Here is a 24,466-nt window from a genome sequence, read left to right on the forward strand (position 1 = left end):
TAAAAAATAATAAAAATTAAAAATCTTTAGAAAAAATAAATATTAGCCAGGGGTGGTGGCACATGGCTTTAAATCCCATCACTTGGGAGGCAGAGGCAAGCTGATCTTTGTGAGTTCAAGGTCAGCCTGGTCTACATAGTGAGTTCCAGGCCAGCTAGGTCTACAGGGAGATCCTGTTTCAAGAAAACCAAAAAAAAAAAAAAAATGTGGGTTGGAGGGAATGACTCCATGAATAAGAGTGCTTGCTCTGCAAGCATGAGGATTTGAGTTGGAATCTTTAGTATACAGGTTAAAAACTGGGCGTGGTTGTACATTCCTGTAACTCCAGCATGGGTAGGCAGAGGCAGGTGGATCCCAAGAGCCCCTGGCTAGCCAACCTAGCCAAAGACAAGCTTCTAGTTCAGTGAGAGACCCTGTTTCAAGGTAGTAAAATGATAGTGGAAGAAACCCAACATGCTGCTCTGGCCCTCTGCATGTGCACACACTTGAGTGCACATACTTGTGCACTCACATGTATGCACACAAACACGTCATTCACAAATACACACCACACATAAAAACTAAAATAGAAATAAACTTCTGTCATGGCATAAAGTCTATATAGAATTCTTTTAAAGTATTTACCACTAGACTTATTTATACTGAATCATAACCTCTGCCTTGTAGAACTTCTTTTCCTGTCCACTGTGACAGTTACAAGTTGGTCATGTTGTTCCTATACTTTGTACCTTGGCTATAGTTCAGGTATGTTGTTCATCCCTCATAGGAATTTACACTGTAAGGTAACCAGACAGATTTCATAGTTAGACTAAGAAGTGGTATTTCTTAAAAGTTAAAAATCCTCCATTTTTTCTGTCCTCTACCTCTCTAATGATTTGCTGTATCTTACCCCACACCATGCCTGGACCAATAAGATGTTCACTCTTAGGGCAGTGTAGGCTCTTCTTTCTGGAAAGGAGCTTCTGGAGTGGGACAAGAGCTGGGTAATGATAGTTGTGCCTCAAAGGGCAGGTTTTGGCTGAAAACCTTTTAAATTGTTTTTTAATTTCAAAAATAAGGGGCTGGGGAAATGCTTGCCAAGCAAGCATGAGGACCTATGTTTTAGATCTCCAACACCTACATAAAAAAAGCCAGGCACAGCTGCATGTGCCTCTTATCTCAGTACCGGGGAGGCAGGTCCCTGGGACTTGCTAGCCAGCCAGTCTCACTGAATTGGTGAACTCCAGGTACAGGGAGAGACTGCCTCAAAGAACTAGGTGGAAGAGCTAGAGCAGTTGGCTCAGCAGTTGAGTGAATATTCCTCTTGCAAAGGACCAGGGTTGGGTTCTCAGCACCCACATTGGTCACCACGCCTAACAAAGTAATTATTGTTGTGAGATGGACTCCATGTAGTAAATCTATGGTGTGGAAGTTATGTGCTTCAAATTTTGGCACAGTGTTCTCAGTTTTTTTGGACAGAGACTACTCACTCCAGTGTTCTCTAAATATTGTGTCAATTGACATTGGGAAGTGAAATTTAAATGATTAAATGCCGGGGGTTCGAACCAGCAACCCCCAGTGCAGTGATGATTGGGGATGAGTAAGCACGCCGTTCGCCAGCCCACGCCATCCCCAGTACCGGGGACACTCAGACGCAACAGGGAGTCTAGTCAAGCAGGGATTCATTTATTACAGGTATTACAGAGCTTATAAAGGCACCTGGAACTCTCCCCTCCCCCCCGAGGGTGTATCTTAAGGATGGTCACCGTGCTCCACTCCTCAGCAGTGTGGAAGTATTCTTCACACTTTCAAAGCAAGCCAGGCCGCACACCCTATGCAAGGTGGGGCCTTTAGGTCCCCACAATTAAAAAGACTCACTACATAGAATTCATTCTCTCTCTTCTGTACTTTGTAGAAAGGAGGAAGAGGAGCGAAGGCGCCGTGAAGAGGAAGAACGCGAACGCCTTCAGAAGGAGGAGGAGAAACGTAGGTGTGAAGAGGAGGAGAGGCTTAGAAGGGAGGAAGAAGAGAGGAGGCGAATAGAGGAAGAGAGGCTTCGGTTGGAACAGCAGAAGTAAGCTTGTTGCATGGATTCCACTTTAAATGAGAAATGGACACCGTACTGTTGTACCTGGGCTTTACTTCCTGTGCCGTGGATGATTCTGTGATTGTGCCTGGGAGGTAGATTAGTATGTTAGCTCTTCGTTTTTACTAGTGATGCTTTTTTCTTTTTTTTTTTTTTTTTTTCGGTCTTTTTGAGACAGGGTCCTCCTGTAGCCAAAAGTGGCCTGGAACTAGGTATATAGACCAGGCTGGCCTCAATCTCACAGAGATCTTCCTGCCTTTGCCTCCTATGTGCTGGGATTCAAGGTGTGGATTACCACACCCAGCTAGTGATTTTTTTTTTTTTTTTTTTTTTTTTTTAATTCAAAGAGTAACTTATTGAAAAAATTTGGGATTAGCTTATAAAATCTAGAGACTAGAAGCCACAACTCAAAGTGCTTGGTGCTCTGTCTCTGAGTCCACATCATCTCTTACCTTCTTGGCTTATCTCTTCATTCTTCCTGCAGTCTGTAGGTTCCGTCTCCTTAGTCATACACAAGGCTATTTGACCTGGGAGTTTTGTGATCTCTTTTTCTATGCATCTGACAGACTAGCTAGAATCTGAGACTCAGTTAAAAATTCTCATGATAGAGAACCTAGTTGACCCAAGTAGTCATTTTGTGAAAGCAACTGTCTCAGAAGGAACTGGCTTTTCAAAAGGGGACTGTAGCTTCAAAAAGGAAGTGTTTGGTCCCCTTAAACACAAGGAAGAAGGCCTAGGATTCTGAGGTTAAATCAGAGAACTTACAGCATCATGGTGATCTAGTGTGGTCTCTGGAACCACACCATCTAGATTTATGTTCTGGCTCTAGCATCTGCCTGCAGTACAATCTCAGGCAAATTAATAGGCAGTGTGATAGTGATGTTGTAAGGCAGTGGGTTGGTATATATAAATGCTTTAAACATTGCATGGCACATAGAAAGGGCACAGTAAAAGTTAATGATGGTGATGGTGGTGGTGAAGTCCTTAGTATTCACCCCCAATTGACATTGAAGAACCAAATTTGCCTTGAAAAAACATAAGTAAAAAGTTAGATGCAAGACTTATAAAAACATCTTCTGGGCCTAAAACACATGCTTTTTGGTATATTACTAGCTTAATCAATTTTAAGTTATAAACTATAAAACTGAATAACAAGGACAATTTATTTGTTATGATCAGTCTCCTGTAGTCAGACTAGCATGTGTTTGTTAATGTTTTTTAGGCAGCAGATAATGGCAGCTTTAAACTCCCAGACTGCCGTGCAATTCCAGCAGTATGCAGCGCAGCAGTATCCAGGGAACTACGAACAACAGCAGATTCTCATCCGTCAGCTGCAGGAGCAGCATTATCAGCAGTATATGCAACAGTTGTATCAAGTCCAACTTGCCCAGCAACAGGTATGATAGCCAACCCAAGAATTCAGCTTCAGAGAAGGTGTTGTGTTTCATTGGAACAAGGTTCTTTCCTAACAGTTGCCAATGAATTTTGTATTAGCTTCTCAGGTATAAAGTTACTTTTTTGGTGATCTTTTAGACAGACTTGAGCATTGCATAGGCAGTTACAAGAGAAAATGCATGCCATTGAAGCAACAAATGATGTGGTCACTTTTATATTCTTATAAGGATACGTTGTGTGGGAGTTTGGTAGGCCTACTGTGATAACAATGAGTCTGTTATAGACTGTAATAGTGACCCTGGAACTGTGCCAACCTGGGTAGCTAGTCTTAGTTTAAGAACTCCTTCATGCAGATCAAGCACTGTCAGGACCAGACAGCTTGAGAGGATGGATTCTCCTCCCCTAAGACCATTGGTTGGTTCCTCAAAGCTGGGCTAGACCCATTACAGTGCTCATGATAGCACAGACTCATTCTTCTCCTACACCCAACCCAGAATAACTTGTTTTCAGCATAGGAGGTAATTTAAGTGAAAGACATGGAACTAGGTGTCAGGTTACACTTGGATTCTCTCCTGGCTTTACCATTATCATTTGATTTTCTGACATGTTACTACCTCTCTGATTTCCTGCTTTTTCTCTCATTCTTTGAGAATGAGATGCAAGATCAAGGTTCCTATGCTATTAACCTCATAGGATTATAAACGAAAATAAAATAATAACTGGCCTGGTGGTATCAGCCTATAATCAAATGAGTGGGGCAGAAGATTAAGAGTTTAGGCCAGTTGGGCGACTTAGAAAGACCCTATTGCCAAATAAAAAGTTCTTTGAAAAAAGAGCTGAAGATGTAACTCAGTGCTGAAATCATAGGTGTGCACCACTGAGCCTTCTTTGGAGATACCAAGTCTACAAAATTATTACAATTATTTTTTATTTTCTTTCAGAGAAACCTCTGTGCTTCAGAACTCAGTTATATAACCACTTAACAGAGGCTTCAAAACCATTTATTAAGAAATGAAAAGATGGGCTGGAGAGATGGCTCAGTGGTTAAGAACATTGACTGCTCTCGCAGAGGACACATAACTCAGTGGTGCACACCTGTGATTCCAGCTCCCAAAACCTGTCCTTGTGCCTGCATCACACACACACCATACAATGATAATAAGTATTTGATGATGATAAGTATTCAGTGATAATAGGTGTTCAGTGATAATAAGCACAATTTTTTAGAAAGGTAGAAAATTACAAAATAAAACGACCCCTCCTCCAATCTTGGCAATCAGGGAGAAGTTAAAAGGCTGCATAGGTTTTGTGTAACCCACAAGAGGACAGAAGATATTCTAAACAAGAGTTTAATAGTATTTTTCTCCTCTGTAGCCTGTTTCTACTTTAATATATTACTTTCCCTCTCCTTTTTTTTCTTTCTTTTTTGATAGGCATTGAGAAAGTTTAATGAGATTGCTGATGCATACTGTACTGTTCATAGGTTGCTATCACTTATGAGAAGATCAATCTAGTAGGGAAAATCCAAGACATGGAATTAGAAAGTCACAATTGGGATTAGTGTGGTCAACGCTATCATATTGCTTGCATCCAGGAATAGGTACAGTAGGCTACCTGAGAATTCAGCCTTAGGAGGGTATTTAATTTCATTACAATTCAAGTTATTTTTAACCTTTACCAATGAATTTTGCATAAGGGGAAGGAAGAAAGTTAATTTTACCCCTCTAAAGTATTAATTTTTACATAAATACTGAGCAAAAGGACACTTGTTCTTTGGAGGATATTGTTATCTAGGTATGTGTTTATTACGTCGTTCCTATTCCTTTTTGTGCTTTTGTTGTTTTTAAAACAGGGTGTGATGTATCCCAGGCTGACCTCAAACCACTGATCTTCCTACCTCCACCTCCCAAATGCTGGGATTTCAAACAGGTACCACCATACCCAGATCTTTCTGTGCTTTTTATTTATTTATTTTTATTTTTATTATTATTATTGGTCTTTTTTTTTTGAGACAGAGTCTCCCTGTAGCCCCAGCTGGCCTAGAACTTACTTTGTAGACCAGGCTGGTCTTGAACTCACAGAGATCCACCTGCTTCTACCAGTGCTGAGATTAAAGGCGTGTGCCACCATGCCCGGCTATAATGTGGTATTCTTTATGTTTTTTATTCAACACTAATTTTGTAAGGCCTAGCTATAATTGCAAATAACTATATTTTGTTGTTTTTTATTACTATGGAATACTGTACTGTGAAAATATAAAATTTACCCATTCAATTGTTCATGAGCATAAACACTTAATTTTAGCCAAAAGGCCAAGAAATGGTGTAGGAGGAAGTGTGGCTTGAACAACCAGCACATGCGCACTGCAAACGCACCAAAAACATCCGGTTGAGTTGAACCTGTATTCTGCCAAAGGACATAAAGACGGTTGACGCAAGATAGCTCGACACAGAGAGCCAATGAGGATCAGACACAACCCAAGAAGGCCTACTGGGGCCAATGGGACATTGGGAGAGGGGTATATAAGGCAGTCCCATATCCATAATAAAATGAGTCTGCGCTTCTTGCCTAGTGCCTTCTTCCACCCGACTCCCGGTGTCTGTGTGTTGACTCTGCACTGCTTACCTCCTCCTGGCTGGGATGCTGAGTCTCCCCTAGGCTGGACCTGCAGGGAGACTGTAACAAAATGGCACCTTTTTTTTTTTTTTTTGGTCTTTTTGAGACAGGGTCTCCCTGTAGCTTCAATTGGCCTGAAACTCACTATGTAGACCAGGCTGGCCTCGATCTCACAGAGATCCACCTGCCTCTGCCTCCCGAGTGCTGGGTCTAAAGGCATGCACCACCATGTCCAGCATGAGAGATGATACTTTTTAAACAAAAACATTAAGTCACAAGAAAACATATGTTCACAGCTATTAATATGGGAGAAACATTTACAATCTCATAGCTTAGGGACAACATATGTTGGCCTATCTGTACATGTAAGTCATATAATATATCATTTATAAAGGAACAGTAACACCTCTTTCTGCTGCTACATAAAACACTTAAGATTTTAAAATACATTTGCCCAAGGCCTAGATTCTAAATCACTTCCAATGTCAGTATTTTTTAGAAAAACACCAGCTGTCAAAAAAGAAAGAATTCTTGGAGCTCAGCATTTCTTTAAACTCTCTAGTAAAATCAATGAACTCTCTTCTCTGGGATCCCACTGCCCAGAATATATCTATTAGATACAGCAGGATAGAATTATTTACACAACTCATTTGGGTTCCCAAATAGGTGTTCTTTAGATTAATGGTGTTTTTACTCTCCCATTTTGACTCAGAGGACATTCTTTTTAAACATGTTACTATTACTTTTACATGGGGAGGAGATGAATGTGCCAAGGCATGCATGTAGAAGTGGGAGAACAGCTTGCCAGAGGCAGTTCTCTCCTTTCACTGTGAAGGTTCTGGGGTCTGACACGTTGGCAGACTTGGCAGCAAGCACCTTTACACATTGTCCTAGCTTCATTTCTGTTGCTGTGCTGAAATACCCTGACAGTAAGCAACTTGAGGGAGAAAGGATGTATTTTAGCTCACAGTTTCAATTTACTGTCCCATCCCTCTGGAAGTCACAGAAGCAGGAACCTGACCCAGCCCATCTTATCATATCCACAGTCAGGAGCAGAGAGAAATGAATGTATATGTGCTGCTTGCTTGTTTGCTCACTTGTCTGTGTGCAGCTGAATTTCTCCACTCTACACAGTTCAGAACCCCCTGGCCTAGGGGGTAATACTGCCTACAGTGGGGTGGGCTGGGTCTTCCCACATCAGTTAAGACAGTCTCCCACAGACATGCACAAAGGCCAACCCAATATAGACAGTGACTCATTGAGAAATTTTCCACAGGTGATTCTAGGCTGTATCAAGTTGGCAATTAAAATTATCATACCCACTGGGTCATCTTGCCAGCCCTCAGAAGATATTTTTATTACATATTTGCGAATACACATTTTAATCCCAAGTGATGTAAATTTTTATGTGTATGAGTGTTTTGCCTATATGTATGTGTACACGTGAACCTGGTGCCTGCAGAGACTAGAAGAGGGCCTCAGTTCCTGGAACTGGCATTACAGGAGGTTGTAAGCCACTGTGTATGGGAATCAAATATCTTCCTGTCATACTGTCTTAGTTACTTTCTATTGCTGTGATAAAAACACTGACCATACCAGCTTGGGGGAGGAAAGGGATTTATTTCAGCTTGCAGTACAGACCTTCAGTTAGGGAAGCCGGGGCAAAAGTTCAAGCAGGAACCTGGAGGCAGAAGCCGAAGCATAAGCTATGGAGGAACCTGCTAATGGCCCATGCTCAGCCTGCACAGGACCACCTGTCTAGGGGTGGCATCGCCTATAGTGGGCTGGGCCCTTCCACATCACTCTACACTCTACAGTCAAGAAAATGCTCCACAGGCCAGTCCAATGGAGAAAATTCCTCAATTGGGAGGTTCCCTCTACTTAGATGTATCAAGTTGACAATTGAAGTGATCCAGCACACACACTGAAAAATGAAACTATGGTCTTGCATATTCTAAGCCAGAGCTTCTTGGGGGTGCTTTTTGAGACATGGTCTCCCTGTAACCCTAGCTGGCCCGAAACTCAGTTTGTAGACCAGGCTGGCCTTAAACTCACAGAGATCTGCCTGCCTCTGCTTCCCAAGTGCTGGGACTAAAGGCATGCACCACCATGCCAGCAAGCCAGAGCTTCTTAAAGTTTTCTATTCACTACACTTTTCACTTGAGAAAAGTTTGTGTGGCTTCAGTTTAAAAATCAGATTTCGATGGCTCAGCGGTTAAAAGCACTGACTGCTTTTGCAGAGGACCCGGGTTCTATTCCCAGTACCCACATGGCGGCTATGAACTGTCCTTAACTCCAGTTCCAGGGGAATCCGAAGCCCTCCTCTGACCTCCAAGGTATTGCGTAACACAGGTGCATTCACATACATGCAGGCAATATATGCATACACATAAAATAAAAATAGAATATTTTTTAAAAATCAGATTTCATAAAGAAATTTGTTTTAAAACAACTCTTTGATAATACTTATGATTTAACACTTATTAAAGAGGAAAGCAACCTTGCATACTAATGATAGATGAATGTGCTTGTTTTATTTATTTTTATTTATTTTTGTCTTTTTGAGACAAGGTCTCCCTGTAGCCCCAGCTGGCCTGGAACTCACTCTATAGACCAGGGTGCCTCAAACTCTGTGTGCGCCACCGTGCCTGGCTCTGCCTGTTTTGTTTTTTCATTTATTTATTTATTTATTTTTTTTTTATTTTTTTTATTTATTTATTTTTTGGTCTTTTTTGAGAAAGATCTCCCTGTAGCCCTAGCTGTCCTGGAACTCACTATGTGGACCAGGCTGACCTTGAACTCACAGAGATCTGCCTGCCTCTGCCTCCCAAGTGCTGGGATTAAAGGTGTGTGCCACCATGCTCCGCCTTGTTTGTTGTTTTTATTTCTTTTTATTTTTTGGTCTTTTTGAGACAGGGTCTCCCTCTAGTCCCAGCTATCCTGGAACTCACTATGTAGACCAGGCTGGCCTTGAACTCCCAGAGATCTGCCTGCCTCTGCGTCCCGAGTGCTGGGATTAAAGGCATGCACCACCATGCCCAGCCTTGTTTATTTTATTTTTATGTAAAGAAGTTGTGGGGCAGTGAGATGGTTCAGCAAGTAAAGATACTTGCCACCAAGCCTGAAAATCTGGGACCCACATGATGGAAGGAGAGAACAGGCTCAGATAATTTGTTCTCTGACCTCCACACATGCACTATAGCATATACACACTGATACACACAAATAAGTGTAAAAACTTTTTAAAAAATTTTTTTATTGAATTTTTGTGTATTTCACACATAAAGTCATCTTTACACCCCCTTCCCCTTTGACACCCTCCCATACCCCCCCCAAAGAGGTCATACATTCTGTCATTTGTATTAAGACCTATTATGTAAAGTTCATCCGCCAGGGTTTAGTCAGCCCATCTAGTCTCTCCCAAGAAGATCAGCTCTTCCTTACCCAGCAGTAATCACCTGCCAATAATTCTTTGACTAAGATTGGGGCTTGCTATTCATTTCCACAGTTCTGTGCTGGGTTTTTGTCTGCCTGAGTTTGTATGAGTCTTGTGCATGCTGACGTCATTGCTGTAGGTTTGTATGAGAAGAGTCTCAGGCACCTATACAACTATTTCCGTATGGTCCTGCACCTCCTCCCTGGCTCTTAACAATATTTCTTCCCCCTCTTCTGCAATGGGCTCTGAACCCTGGGTGGGTGGACCTCAATATAGGAGTCCTGTCCAAGGACCCACTCTGCTGACTCTTATTCTCTGCGTTTTGGCCATCTGTAGCCTTTTGTGTTCCTGGCCCTCTGTTGCATGAGGGAGCTTCATTGATGAGAACCAAAAGATACATTAATGTTCTCTTCATCCCTTGTTCTATGCTTAAGTCTTAGGTGTAGAGGTTGCATCCTGGATGTGCCACTTAAGCTTGGGCAATTCACAGAGAATCTCTGTGTGACCAGTGGTATAACTCTGTAATAATCTCTGTTGAAAAAAGCTACTTTGATGGGTAGTGACTGGTATCTTTTTAAAGAATTAACTTGTGTGGGCTGGGCCTGCAGCTCAGTTGGTAGAGTAGCTGCATGCACAAGGCCCTGAGTCTGATGCCTAGTGCTTCATAAATCAGGCATGGTGTTGAATTCCTCTAATTTTGGCTCTCTGGAAAATCAAGAGTTTGTTGTCCTTGACTCCACTGAAAGTTTGAGACCCTGTCTCAAAAACAAATGTGCTGGCAAGGTGATTTATTAAGTAAATGTACCTGCCACCAAGCTTGACAAACCTGAGTTTGATTCCAGGGACCCACATGATAGAAGGAAAGAACTGACTCCTGCAGGTTGTCCTGTTCTCCATACATGTGCTGTGCCATATACACATAGTCACACTATCAATCAATGTAAATAAAAAATTTTTTTTTTTTTTTTTTTTTTGTCTTTTTTGAGACAGGGTCTCCTTGTAGCCCCAGCTGGCCTGGAACTCGCTATGTAGACCAGACTGGCCTTGAACTCATAGAGATCCACCTGCCTTTGCCTTCCGACTGCTGGGATTAAAGGCATGCGCCACCACACCCGGCTCAATGTAAAATTTTTTAAAACACACAAAGAAAAACTAAATCTTGAGCAACTTAATCAGTAAAGTACTTGCCACACAAACATGAGGACCTGAGTTTAGATCCTTAGTACCCATGTAAAAGCCTCTGCAATGTCATGTATCTGTAACCACAGAACTGGGGTATGGGACAGAAACAGGTAGATCCCTGGAGCTCATTGACCAACTAGCCTAGCCATATCAATTTCAGGTTTAGTGAAAGAGTCTGTCTCAGAAAATATGCTGTGAGTGGTGATAGACACCCTTAGTCCCAGCACTTAGGAGGCAGATGAAGGCAGATCTCTGAGTTCCTGGCTAGCCTGGTCTACATAGTGAGTTCCAGGCCAGCATAGTTAGACCCTGTCTCAAAAATAATAATAGGATGGAGAGCAGTAAGGAGCATACCTAATGTTAACCTCTGGCCTCTGCACACATACACAGAAAAAGAATTAGATTTTGGCTGAATGTTTGATCCTGCAGGCCATTGAGCATTTTCAATATTTTTCAGAGTTGATCAGTCGTGTTTCTGTTTTGTCATCATCAATGCTGAGAATACCACTTAGCATAGATATATAGTACAAGATGGCAGCCATATGGTTCCAACCTTTTCAGAGATTGTTGAAAATTCAGACCTAATACGGAATTCAGTTAACAATTTTTTTCTTAATGAAACTCAAAATCAGCAATCCAAACAAGCAATTTTTATTTTTTTATTTTATTTTTTTTGAGGACAGGGCCTCACTATATAGCCCTGGCAGCCTGGAACTCAACTATGTAGACCAGCCTGGCCTTGATCTCTCAGAGATCCGCCTACTTCTGCCTCTTAAGTGCTGCACCACACGCCTGGCTTCTTTCAATTCTAAGAATATATGTTAGTACATTCAATTTCCCTTTACTAGCTTTGAGATTAGTTAATTATTTTTAGCTATCAGTTGGTATTATATTAATGTTACAGATAGGATAAAAACTGGTTAAAGTTTATAGTAATTCCTTACAACAAAATGCTTTCGTGTAGAGCAAAAGCATGGAGTCAGACTTCACTCCCAGGCACTATCTCATTTGTTAGCCTTCTAGTCAGAGTATCTTCACTTTCTCTCAATTTGTAGGCAGCATTACAGAAGCAGCAAGAAGTAGCCGTGGCTGGGGCTTCTTTGCCTACATCATCAAAAATGAATGTGACTGCAGCAGGTGATAGGAAGTCAATTAATGGACAGGCCAAAACCCACACTGACAACTCTGAAAAAGAGCTTGAGCCAGAAGCTGCAGAAGAGGCCTTGGAAAATGGACCAAAAGGTATGGCTTGTCCTATGTGTTCATCCACCCAGACATCAAACTTTAGGCTTCATGAAAAGCAAAAGTCAGGAAGACAAGCTGGATAGCTTTGAGAGCAGTTACATGTGTGTGAGTCCAATGCTTCTTTACTCTTTGGAATCTGAATTGGATGCTTCTAGTCAGAAGACTCTTAGAATACCATGGAAGACCAGGGCTGTGGGTGCAGCACAGTGGATAGAGTGCTTGCCTGGCTGTCATATGCCTTTTGAAAGATTTTAATTCACCTGACACCGTTTGCCTTTTTATATTTACTAACTGCCTAATGCTGTGTAATATATTACATCCAAATTTAGCGTTTAAAACAACCATAAATGGACCAGCAAGATGGCTCAGCAGCAGGTAAAGGTGTTTGCTGCTGAGCCTGATGACCTGAATTCCATCCCAGAACCCACATAGTGGAAAGAGAGAACTAACTCACAAGTTATCCTCTACCTTGAGCTTTCCACTGCCCACATACACAAATAAATAATAAATAATTTTATTTTATGTGTATGAATGTTTTGCCTGCATATATGTAGGTTTACCATGTAGGTGCAGTGCCATGAAAGCCAGAAGAGGGTGTTGGATCACCTGGAAGTGGAGTTACAGATGGTTGTTAGCCACAATGTGGGTGCTGAGAACTGAATCCAGGTCCTCTGCAAGATCAGCCAGTGCTCTTAACCACAATTTTTGTTGTTGTTTTGGTTTGGGTTTTTGTCTTTTTGAGACAGGGTCTTCCTGTGGCCCCAGCTGGTCTGGAACTCACTATGTAGACCAGGCTAGCACCTCATCTCACAGAGATCCACCTGCCTCCATCTCCCAAGTGCTGGGATTGAAGGCATGTGTCACCATGCCCAGCTTAACTGTAGTTTTTAACAAAATAAAAACAAGGGGGCTGGAGAGATGGCCTAGCAGTTAAGAGCAATGGCTGTTCTTGCAGAGGACCTGGGTTCGATTCCCAGCACTTACTTGGTAGCTAACAACCATCCGTAACTCCAGTTCCAGAGGATCTGAACTCTTCTGACCTCTGCAGGCATTGCACGACATAGGTGCACTTACACACATGCAGGCAATACACTCATATACATAAAATAAAAATAATAAAATAAAAAAATACATATAAAATTAAAATAATGAAATAATAATAAAAAAAAAAAAACAATAAAAATGTTTGTTTGAGCACAGTTGCTTCGGTTCAAGAATGGGACCAGTTCAGCAGAATGGTTTTAACTCCAAGTTTGTCATGATGTAAGAGTCAAAACATTGACTAATGCTGTTGTTGTACAAAGGGTCAGCCAGGACCAGAGGATATGCTTCCAAACTAGCTCCTCTCACAAGGCTTACAAATTGGGACTCGCTATTGACAGCAAGTCTCAGGCCCCAAGGAATCCTCTCAGTAGCACTGCTTGAGCATTCTGAGCACACCAGTGACTGGCTTCCTACAGAGCACATTCCTTTGAAAGAGTAAGGAAGAAGTAGCAGTGTCTTTCATGTCCTGGCTTTGGAAGTGGTACAACAGCCCTTCCATATATTGTGTTGGTTACACATGTAAACCCTGCTGTATTATGGGTAGAGACCTTACAAGCACATGAAGTTCAGTGATAAAGATCACTGAGAGCCATCTTCGAGGTTGGCTACCACATATCAGGAATTATTTTTGAGGACTAGAGAGATGGTCAGTGGTTAAGAACACTTGCTGTCCTTCCAGAAGACCCAGGTTTGATTCCCAGCACCCACACAGTGGCTAACAGCTGTCTGTAACTCCAGTTCCAGGGGATCCAGCACCTTCTTCTGGCCTCTTTGGGCATTGCACACACATGGTGCAACATACATACATGCAGGCAATACACTTATACACATAAAATAAAAAACAAAAAATAATTTTAAAAACTATTTTTACACTTGATCTTAGCTAAAAGGCTGAGAAGCAATTTTAAGACTAAAATACCATGTTTCCCAGAAAATAAGCATTTTTTACAGCTCTACCAGCTTTCCCTAGGCAGCTTGTTTATTTGTCAACTGGTTGAAGGTTTTTCTGGGTGCTAGGGCACAGTGCTTAGGTAAAAATAACGGTTATCAAATGTACATTGTAGTTGTAATAAGGACTAGGATGGAGAGAGAATACATTATGATTTGAGAGCTTGTAAATGTGTCGGGAGGGGTGACCTCACAAGTCAGAGGCTTTCCTAAGGAAGGGACATGTGAACTAAGAATGTCTATTACCCCTTCATTTTGGAGTTGGAGTTTAAGTAAGTGGTGTTGGTCTGACATGGTGAATGGTTTATAAAGAACTGAGTTTCAGAAATCTACCTTTTTAGATCAAGTAACAGAAAGTAGCCTCAGAAAAGACCTCTCCTCTTGTTCTCACCAAGAGTTTATACCAGTACTTTTGTTATTGTTTGTTTGATTTACATTTATTTATGTACTTTGTGTGTGTGCATGCATATGCACACAAGGAAGTCAGAGGACAACTTGAGGGAGTCAGTTCTCTCCTACCATGTGTATTCCGAGGAACAAACTCAGCTTATCATACTTGGTGGCAAGTGCCTTTACACACTGAGCCATCTCAGCAGCCCTTGTTTTTTGTTTTGTTTTGTTTTGTTTTGTTTTGTTTTGTTTTGCTTTTGAGATAGTCTCATGCAGTTCAGGATGCCCTTGAACTCACTATATAGTTGACGATGACTGGATTTTGGATCTTCCTGCCTCCACCTCACTACCTCGTTTATGTGGTGCTGGGAATCAAACTCTGAGGTTTGTGAATGCTAAGCAAGCACTGTATCAACTGACCTGCATCCCCAGCTTACCAGTGTTTGCAAATGAAAAGGAAATCCTCTTAGCTGCTCTGTGACTAACTGGAAAATCTACTGAGTGCTTCAATGAGCATTGATGCTGCTCAGAACTCGTTCTCTCTGTGTGCTTCTCCGGCAATTCTAATCTTGTCTAGGTTTTTCTGGGTATTTCTTAGGCTCCTTCAGAAAAGCCCCTAAAACTTGGGATGCTCAGCGATTAAGACTTTTCAACAGATAGAATGAAGTTGAAGTGAAGGTAGAGTGTTGAGAAAAAAACCACAAGATTGTGGATTCCATTTTATTTGAAGGAGTATGATGACCTCTGAGACCTGTGACCTTATTAGTATTGTAACCTGAGACCGTTTTCCTGTTCCCCTCCATCCTTGGTCTAAGCCCTCAGGGTCAGAACAGTGTCTTGCACAGATAGCCCTGTGCATATGTTACAGGGAAGGAACCTTTTCAGCTTTTGTAATTCCTGTTGCCTTTAGAATCTCTTCCAGTGATTGCAGCTCCGTCCATGTGGACAAGACCACAGATCAAAGACTTTAAAGAAAAGATTCGACAGGATGCGGATTCTGTGATTACAGTAGGCCGAGGAGAAGTAGTCACCGTCCGAGTCCCTACCCACGAAGAAGGATCATATCTCTTTTGGGAATTTGCTACAGACAGTTATGACATTGGGTTTGGGGTTTATTTTGAATGGACGGATTCTCCAAATACTGCTGTCAGTGTACATGTCAGCGAGTCCAGCGATGACGATGAGGAGGAGGAAGGTAGGTCCTTAGTCCATAGTAAGTAGCTGCTGAGTTGTGTGTTGATAAAGATGGCACATAGCTCTTTTGTCACCCAGCTTTCTTCATGCTGAATACCTCATGGACAGGGAATACTCTAATACTGAGACATTGGCTGAAAAGGCTGTGAGAAAGACCAGCCTCTTATAGAGGAAGGTCCTAAACATGAATTTCTCTAAATGCCAGAAAAGTCCATTTGGCGGTTTGTTATTTTAATGCTTGCCTAGCATATGTTTTACTTAGAACTTTATATATTGAAAAGCCAAATATGTGAGATCACTTTGAGATTTTTTTTTTTTTTGGTCTTTTTGAGACAGGGTCTTCCTGTAGCTCCAGCTATTGTGGAACTCACTATGTGGACCAGGCTGGCCTCGAACTCACAGAGATCCGCCTGCCTCTGCCTCTCAAGTGCTGGGATCAAAGGCATGTGCCACCACACCCAGCATCTTCTACTTTGAGATTTTTTTGTTTATGTACTTTGTTTTTGATTGTTTGGTTTGGTTTGGTGTTTTGACACGGGGTCTCTGTAGCCCTGGCTGGCCTGGAACTCGCTATATAAACCAGCCTGGCCTCGAACTCACAGAGTTCTGCCTGCCTGTGGCTCCCATGTGCTGGGATTAAAGGCGTGTGCCTCCAGGCCGTGCCTTACTTTGTTTTTGAGACGGTCTTACTTTGTTGCCCAGGCTGCTTTTGAACTGGTGGACTGAAGCATTCTTCCTCCTCTACTTCCCTAATAGCTCAGACTATGAGTGTATGCCACCATGCCCCTGTTGGAAAAAGTTTGAAAGTGCAAGTAAGAATTCTTTGCAGTATATTTCTGATAATAGCTTTTTAAAAAAATTGTATTTAGGATCGGATCCTTGTATTTCAAAGGAGATTATAGGCATGAGCCACTACCACAACTTTTTTCCTCTATTTTTTCTTTTTTTTTTGAGCAGAGGAGGGGTTAAGACAGGGATTTCATGTAGCCAAGGCTGGCCTTTAACTATGTAGTGAAGGATAGCCTTAAACTCTTGACCTTCCTGCCTCTGCCTTCCAAATCCTGAGTAAAATTGTTTTATGTAGGCTGTGGCAATGGCTCAGTGGGTAACAGCACTTGCCGTGAAAGCAGGAGGACCTGAGTTCAAAGTCAGTACCCATGTGAAAGCTATGCATGGTGTGAGTGCCTGTAACCCAGCACTGGGTGGCAGAGACAGGCAGATCCTGGGACTCAGTGGCAAACACGCACACACACACACAAAATAATTAATTAAAATAAATTTCTTAAGCCAGTTGTGGTGGCACATGCCTTTAATCCCAGCACTCAGGAGGCAGAGCAGGCGGATCTCTGTGAGTTCAAGTCCAGCCTGGTCTACATAGTGAGTTCTAGGACAGCTGGGGCTACAGGGAGACCCTGTCTCAAAAAGACCAAAAAATAAAATAAAATTAAATAAATAAATAAATAAATTTCTTTATGTAAAAAAAACTCACCAGAGCACCCTACTTAAAAAGAATTTTAGTTCTTCCCTTTGGAAGCTAATGTTTTATTTTCTCTAAGTAGACAAAGTCAGAGGTTTTGAAAGATAGTAAACTGTCCTATGTAGAAATCAGATTATAAGGTATACTGCTCTTTGAGAAGCTGATCTTAATTTTGTTGCCTGGAAAAGCTAGGACTTGGGGCTTTTATTAAGTGTGGCAGGTAAGCACTTGGTGGCCAGATGGAGAGTGCCCAGCCTGTGAGAACAGCTGGGCACCTTGGTTCAGTCTATGGTACTCACTGCCCTGTGGGGTGAGTCATCGGTGTTTGTTCTTGTTCAGAGTACTGGTAATGTTTCATGAGGGTTTTGAGATAGAGTCAAAGCGATATCTTTTCAGGGGTCTTTTTTTTTTTTTCTTTTTTTTTTTGTCTTTTTGAGACAGGGTCTCCCTGTAGCCCCAGCTGTCCTAGAACTCACTATGTAGACCAGGCTGGCCTAGATCTCACAAGAGATCCACCTGCCTCTGCCTCCCAGGTGCTGGAATTAAAGGCATGTGCCATTTTCTATATGAACCATCAGAGTGTCCCAGGCTGATTCTCATTCCAGGAGATTCAAAAATCCTTAATTACATTTTATATTGCAGGCCCAATTTTGATTTATTTTAACATGACTTTTTCTTTTCTTTCTTTTTTTTTCTTTCTTTTTTTGGTCTTTTTTGAGACAGGGTCTCCCTGTAGCCCCAGCTGTCCTGGATTCACTATGGAGACCAGGCTGGCCTCGAACTCAAAGTTCAAGTGCTGGGATTAAAGGTGTGCGCCACCACACCCGGCCTTCTTTTTTTTTTTTTTTTTATTATGTAGCTCTGGCTGCCCTGGAACTTGCTGTGTAAATGAGGCTGGCCTCGAACTCACAGAGATTCACCTGCCTCTGCCTCTGCAGACTCTGCTGGGATTAAAGGCATGTGTCACCATGCCCAGCTTAGCATTTTGTTTTTAATAATGTTTATTCATAAGTACTAGCTACAGGGTAAAACATTTTCCATAATACTATAAACTAATGAAAGCCAAAGAGAGTAGGGGAATGCTCAAAAACCGAACAGGTTAGCCAGGTGCCCCTACAGCAACATTTGTATGAGGGCTAGCCCTGTGCTCCAAGGGATCTGACACCTCTGGCCTCTAAGGGCTCCAGTACTAATGTGCACATACACAGACACACACTACATGTACACATGATTAAAACAAAAATAAATTTGGGACTGGAGAGATGGCTCAGTGATTGAGAACATTGGCTGATCTTACAGAGGACCTGGGTTCAATTCCCAGTACCCACATGGCAGCTAACAACTATGTAACTCCAGTTTTAGGAGATCAGAAACCCTCTTCTGACCTCTAAGGGCATTGTAAGACATGGGTGCCTTACATACATGTAGAGAAAAGTTCTTTGCTCAGCACTGAGGAAGCTGAGGTAGGTAGATCACTGTGAGTGTGAGGCCAGCCAGGACCACTGAGTGAGACTGTGACTAAAAACTAGAAAGGAAGGGGAGAAAATTTCTCTGCTCTGATTAACGTGATATTCCTGTCTTGTCCATTAAAGTACTTTTTTTTTTTTTTAATGTGTATGCGTGTATTGCCTGCATGATAAGTGCACCAGTGTCATGCAATGCCTGTGGAGGTCAGAAGAGGCTGTTGGATCCCCTGGGACTGGAGTTACAGACAGTTGTTAGCTGCCATGTGGGTGCTGGGATTCAAACCCAGGTCTTCTGCAAGAACAACCAGTGTTCTTAACCGCTGAGCCATCTCTCCAGCCCCGCTAGAGCACTTTTAAAAGGAAATTACTTCATGTTCTGAACCCTCAACTGATGACAGTTTGACAGTTATTGACATTGGAGCAAGACTTGATAAAAGGGGTTGGAGAGATAGCTTGGCAGATAAGAGCACTTGCTGCTTTTGCAGAGGTCCTATGTTCAGTTCCTACCACCTACAACTCCAGCTCCAGGAGATCTGATGCCCCCTTCTGGCCTATGCAGGGTACACCTCCTCTCATGTGGCATACATTAACACAGACACACACACATATGCACATAAATAAAATAATCTTAAATCTTTTGATAAAAGGTGCATTGTACAGTAGTTTAATTCTGTGGATTTAGCAGAACTGGATCTTTAATTAATAATCCACTTTGTTTCATGGATATTTTTATAGGCAGTGGTACACATTTTGAATGACTCAAGCCCCCATTTGTAGAGAAAAGGCATTTTGATTGAAGGCATTGCTATGGTAAAGCAAATCCGATTTGTCGTCTTATATGAGTGCTCTCTACTTTTTCTTTGCAGTCTTTCTGTTTGTTTTGTTTTGGATTTGGTTGTTGTTGTCGTATTGAGACAGCTGACCTGGGACTTACTATGAGACCAGGCTGGCCCCAATCTCACAGAGATCCACCTGCCTCCAGAGTACTGAGATTAAAGGCGTGCACCACCAGCATGCTCACCCTTTTCAATCATTTTTGAGGCAGGGTTTCACTGTGTAGCACAGGTTGACTTTGTAGACAAACTAGCCTTGAACTTGCAACAATCCTGAATGCCAGAATTGCAGGTGTGCTCCACCACACCTGTCTATTTTGCCTTTTGAATCAGGATTTCACACTGTAGCTCAGGCTGCCCTGGAACTCACTATGTAGCTCAGGTTGACTTTGAACTTGTGACAGTCCTCCAGCCTCAGCTTCCCACATACTGAGATTACAGGTGTGAGCTGTACAGGCTTATTTATTTTAAAAATAAACTTTGAAATTTTAGAATAGTTTTACATTTATAGAAAAGTTTCGGGGCTGGAGAGATGGCTCAGTGGTTAAGAGCACTGACTGCTCTTGCAGAGGATCCGGGTTCGATTCCTAGCACCCACATGGTGGCTATGAACCGTCCTTAACTCCAGTTCCAGGGGAATCCAAAGTCCTCTTCTGACCTCTGCAGCATTGCACGGCATGGGTGTACTCACATACATGCAGGCAATACACTCATACACATAAAATAAAAATAATATTTTTTTTAAAAAGTTTCACAGATGATGCAAGGTAGCCGTGTACCTTGCACCCAGTTTTCCCTATTCTTAGCATCTTACATTGTACTATGGTATTTTTCTTAACCAACAAGCCAGTATTCATACTAGTATTGGTAAATACCTCTGTATTTGTTCAGATTTCTTTAGTTCTTAACCTAATGTTCCAAAATGTAATCCATGATCCATGTAATATGAAAGCTTCTCAGACTTAGTCTTGTTTTAAATTAATGGATATTTATTTGTGGCTGTCTCAATGTCTGTCTACTGTGATTTTTTTTTAATTTTAATCTTTTATATCTTAGATATAAGAATAGTCCTTTTAAGCTTCTGTATACCATTTCTAAAATGGGGGAGACTTTCATATTGTGGAAGCAAAAGAAATCAGAGCATGTTGTTTTTGGGTCTTACATGAGCAAGATTTCTCCTGTTGGGGATAAATTAGGAATTCAGTGGCTATGAAGTAGGGACAATAATAATGATAACCCAAAAGGGGTAGGATGCAGATTGCTAGCACCATCAGTGTTTATCACTGGACTTGCAGAACCCAGCACAGTACTTGTTACATAGTAGGTACTCAGATACTCAAATGAATGACTTATTAATTCATTCCTACATGCACATAGTTGAAAAGATTTAAGAGAATTCGTAATGAGCAATTTCTCTAAAAATGGAGTTTCGTTGCTTGAGGCAAACGTAGTTTTCCTGGATCTATCATTTGACTTGTGTCTGTTGTTTCTCACAGAAAATGTCACTTGTGAAGAGAAAGCCAAAAAGAATGCCAACAAACCTCTGCTGGATGAGATTGTGCCTGTGTACCGGCGGGACTGTCATGAGGAAGTGTATGCAGGCAGCCACCAGTATCCAGGGAGAGGAGTCTATCTCCTCAAGTTTGATAATTCCTACTCCTTGTGGAGGTCCAAGTCAGTCTACTACAGAGTCTATTATACTAGATAAAGATGATGTTACAGAGTCTGGAGTCTAGGCTTGGGCAGAAGATGGCATTTAATTTCTTTTGACTTTTGTGGCACATTGGAGTCAGTGTTTACCCTATTGATTTTGGTCTGATGGTTTATGAACTCTTGCTGGGAATCACAATTTCCTTGAGACTCTTTAGCATTAATGCTTTGGGGTTAAAAGCAATTCCTCAGACTCATCTAGCCTTTGGGTGCTGACCAGCAGAGCCACTAGTGGATACTGGAGTTACATGAGCTGCGTGTTAAATATTCACAATCTCCAAAATAAAACATCTCAGCGTTGACCCAATCTGGCTGATGGTTAGTCCATTTCTGCCTGCTCCATGTGTTCTGCCAGAGCTCATAGCTACAGTGCTCTCTGATTGGAAATGCTTCTGTCCATAGTCTATATCAGATGCAGCTGGCTTTGATTGAAGATCACCATTTTTGAAACCTAAAAACTCAAGACTTCACAGATTATAGTAGAGAAAGAAATGGCCTCAACTTGATCTTATCTGAGTAGCCCAGGTTATTTTTGCTTTTGGTATAGCTGTTTAGTTCAGAGTTATGTTACAGAGAATTATTTTCTGAGAGAATTTCAGACTGTTCAATCTCAGTAGATGATTTAAAGTATGAAGATGTACGCAGCACCTCCGCATTCTTCTTAGCAGGTTCCTCACACTCTCAGGCCCTTCTTTCCATCTGCCATCCACACAACCAGTAACAAAACAGAATTAGTTATTTTTGTTTTAATATAGCTCTGGAGCATCTCTAATTGAAATTGTTCTTGGCACAAGGCTTACAGTTAGGGGTTCTGTAAACTCAAATTGGCACCTACTGAATTGAATATGCAAAATCACTTAAATATAACTCACTGTTTGAGGAGTAACATTGCACCAATAGAAAATCACTGCCAGAGACAGTCCTTCTTTTCATTTGTTACTGAGACACAAACCCCACACATTCCCAGTTTGGAATTACATATTAAAGACATTTGGTGATACATATGCTTAAATTTTATAGCTTTAATATGTATTATGTCTTACTGATGGGAAAAGGTACATTTTTGGTTTTCTTACTGAAAACATCCACGTTTATTGCTTCAAATTTGTGTGTGTGGTAAGTCTAGAAATTGTATTCAGAAGGAAGGGTGGTATAGATAGAAAATGACAGGGACAGTATATACTTAATGTTTTATGTTGTTACTGAAAAAGTTGTTCCCATCACAAATCACTTCAGATAGGGTTCCATTGGTTAGCTGCACTGTGTACAGTTCACTACATTAAGGCTCTTTCAAGTTTGTCATGGGCCGAATTTCTGTCTTTTTAAGACCTGGTTTTATACATATCTAACTCTGTTCTCTTTTGGTTGTTCAGAAACTAGATTATTTTCTCCTAAGCAGTACTTAATTTGTGTTTTTGAATTTTGGTTCAGAAGTAGTCTGATGTCTATACTGTTATATCTAGAGTATCATTCGACTGCCTCACAACTCTCCTGTACATATGGTATAGAAACCGCAGAGTTAGGCTTTTTTTTTTTTTAATGAGAAAAATACTGTATTTAAAATGTAAAATAAACTTTTAAAAAGCAGGCACTAATATATATTTCTTTCAGCCTTTGGTTACAAATTTGTCCTTGCATATGTTAAGATAAATTATCTTCTAAAAATACTGTTCTTGGGAACAGTGTATGTTACTTGACATAGCAGTTCCTGTCACGTGTTCATGTTAAACACTTTTGGTTTTAAACTTTTTTATTGCCTTTGGCTGTTAATTAGTACCATACAAGTGCGATTTCAAAAAAGATCTTGAAAGTAATATATTTAATCAATTAAAACGTTTATCTGTAACTTGTTGATGTTTCTGTTAATACAGTTATACTGAAACATTAAAACTATTTCTTCATTTGAATAGGACAAGAAGAAATGCCTTAAATTATCTTTTCTGTTTATGTAGTTAAAAAATATTCAACTCCTTCTGATTGGCTACTTTTTGTAGTGAGTTACAATAGATTTTTAATTGTCCATACTTGATGTGTGGGAAAGTATTGGCTTTTCTTACTGCAAATGATTGGGTTACAAAGATGTCTCCTGTAGCCGCCCTGTGTGTGTATAGCCTGTGCTGTGACGTGGGGAGAAGATGCTGTTTCACAAAGGCTCCTGAGATGTAGACTTGCATCGGGACAGTTGACTGCAGAGCAGCAGTGTTGGCAACTGGTCTAGACTTCTAAAAGGACCACACTTTTACAGGGTGATACAGGGTGATGGGGTGTTTTAATTGTTTTTTTTTTTTTTTCTTTTGAAATTTGGAAAGACAGAGCAAGACGATTTGTCTTATTTCCCCTGCAGTATTGAGTACCTTGAAGTCAGAACAAAGAACAGTTTAGGAGAGCTGTTGATGGAGTCTTATGGAAGAGGAGAAGCAGCTGACTCAGGTCGGCTGCTGATCATCCACTGAAGCTTAGAAGTGTGACAGTCAGCCACCAAAACCGTCTTTATTTTATTCCCAAGGTTTTCTAGCAAGACGATTTGTCTTATTTCCCCTGCAGTATTGAGTACCTTGAAGTCAGAACAAAGAACAGTTTAGGAGAGCTGTTGATGGAGTCTTATGGAAGAGGAGAAGCAGCTGACTCAGGTCGGCTGCTGATCATCCACTGAAGCTTAGAAGTGTGACAGTCAGCCACCAAAACCGTCTTTATTTTATTCCCAAGGTTTTCTCAGTGCAGCCTAAAGACATGTGCCTGAGTGTGTATCTGTTAGGGGAAGAGCAAATCCCCATTTCTAGTCACTAACTCCAAAATGTATATAAATTAATATTGCTGTGCAACCTTAAATTCACTATGTAATTCAGGCTGCCTTGAACTCTTTGTTTTGCTTCTTATTGTGACAGGCCTCAATGTGTGTCCCTGGCTGGCCTGGAACAGAGATCCACCTGCCTCCTGAGTGCTGGAATTAAAGGCTTAGGCCACCACACCCTTGAATTCTTTTTTTTTTTTTTTTTTTTTTTTTTTTTTTTTTTTTTTGTTTAGTGTATGTGTGTATTGCCTGCATGTGTGTAAGTGCACCATTGTTGTGCATTGCCCATGGAGGTCAGAAGAAAGCATTGGATTCCCCTGGAACTGGAGTTAGGATTGTTAGCCACTCTGTGGGTGCTGGGAATGAAGCCTAGGTCCTCTGCAAGAGCAGTCAGTGCTCTTAACTGCTGAGCCATCTCTCCAAGCCCCTTGAATTATTTCTTTTTTTAAATCTTATTTATTTATTTATTTATTTATTTATTTATTTATTTATTTATTTTTGTCTTTTTGAGACAGGGTCTCTCTTGTAGCCCCAGCTGTCCTGGAACTCACTGTGTAGACCAGGCTGGCCTCAAACTCACAAAGATCCACCTGCCTCTTCCTCCCAAGTGCTGGGAGTAAAGGCATGTGCCACCACGCCCAGCTTATTTATTTTTACGTATATGAGTGTATTGC

General features: G+C 41.3%; 1 protein-coding gene across 1 annotated transcript in view; it reads left to right on the forward strand.

Moving 5' to 3' along the window:
* The window catches only part of Acbd3 (acyl-CoA binding domain containing 3), a 48,184-nt gene extending 25,337 nt beyond the window's left edge, over positions 1–22,847 (forward strand). Inside the window, exons 4-8 of the mRNA XM_008822376.2 lie at positions 1,895–2,053; positions 3,288–3,462; positions 11,750–11,936; positions 15,232–15,516; positions 20,788–22,847. Coding sequence (XP_008820598.1) covers positions 1,895–2,053; positions 3,288–3,462; positions 11,750–11,936; positions 15,232–15,516; positions 20,788–20,999 — 1,018 coding nt within the window. The 3' untranslated portion in view covers positions 21,000–22,847. The remainder of the gene's footprint in view (positions 1–1,894; positions 2,054–3,287; positions 3,463–11,749; positions 11,937–15,231; positions 15,517–20,787) is intronic.
* The last annotated feature ends 1,619 nt before the right edge of the window (positions 22,848–24,466 follow it).

The sequence above is a fragment of the Nannospalax galili genome, unplaced genomic scaffold, assembly GCF_000622305.1.
Source record: "Nannospalax galili isolate Female #2095 unplaced genomic scaffold, S.galili_v1.0 scaffold1508, whole genome shotgun sequence".
Classification (NCBI taxonomy): Eukaryota; Metazoa; Chordata; class Mammalia; order Rodentia; family Spalacidae; genus Nannospalax; species Nannospalax galili.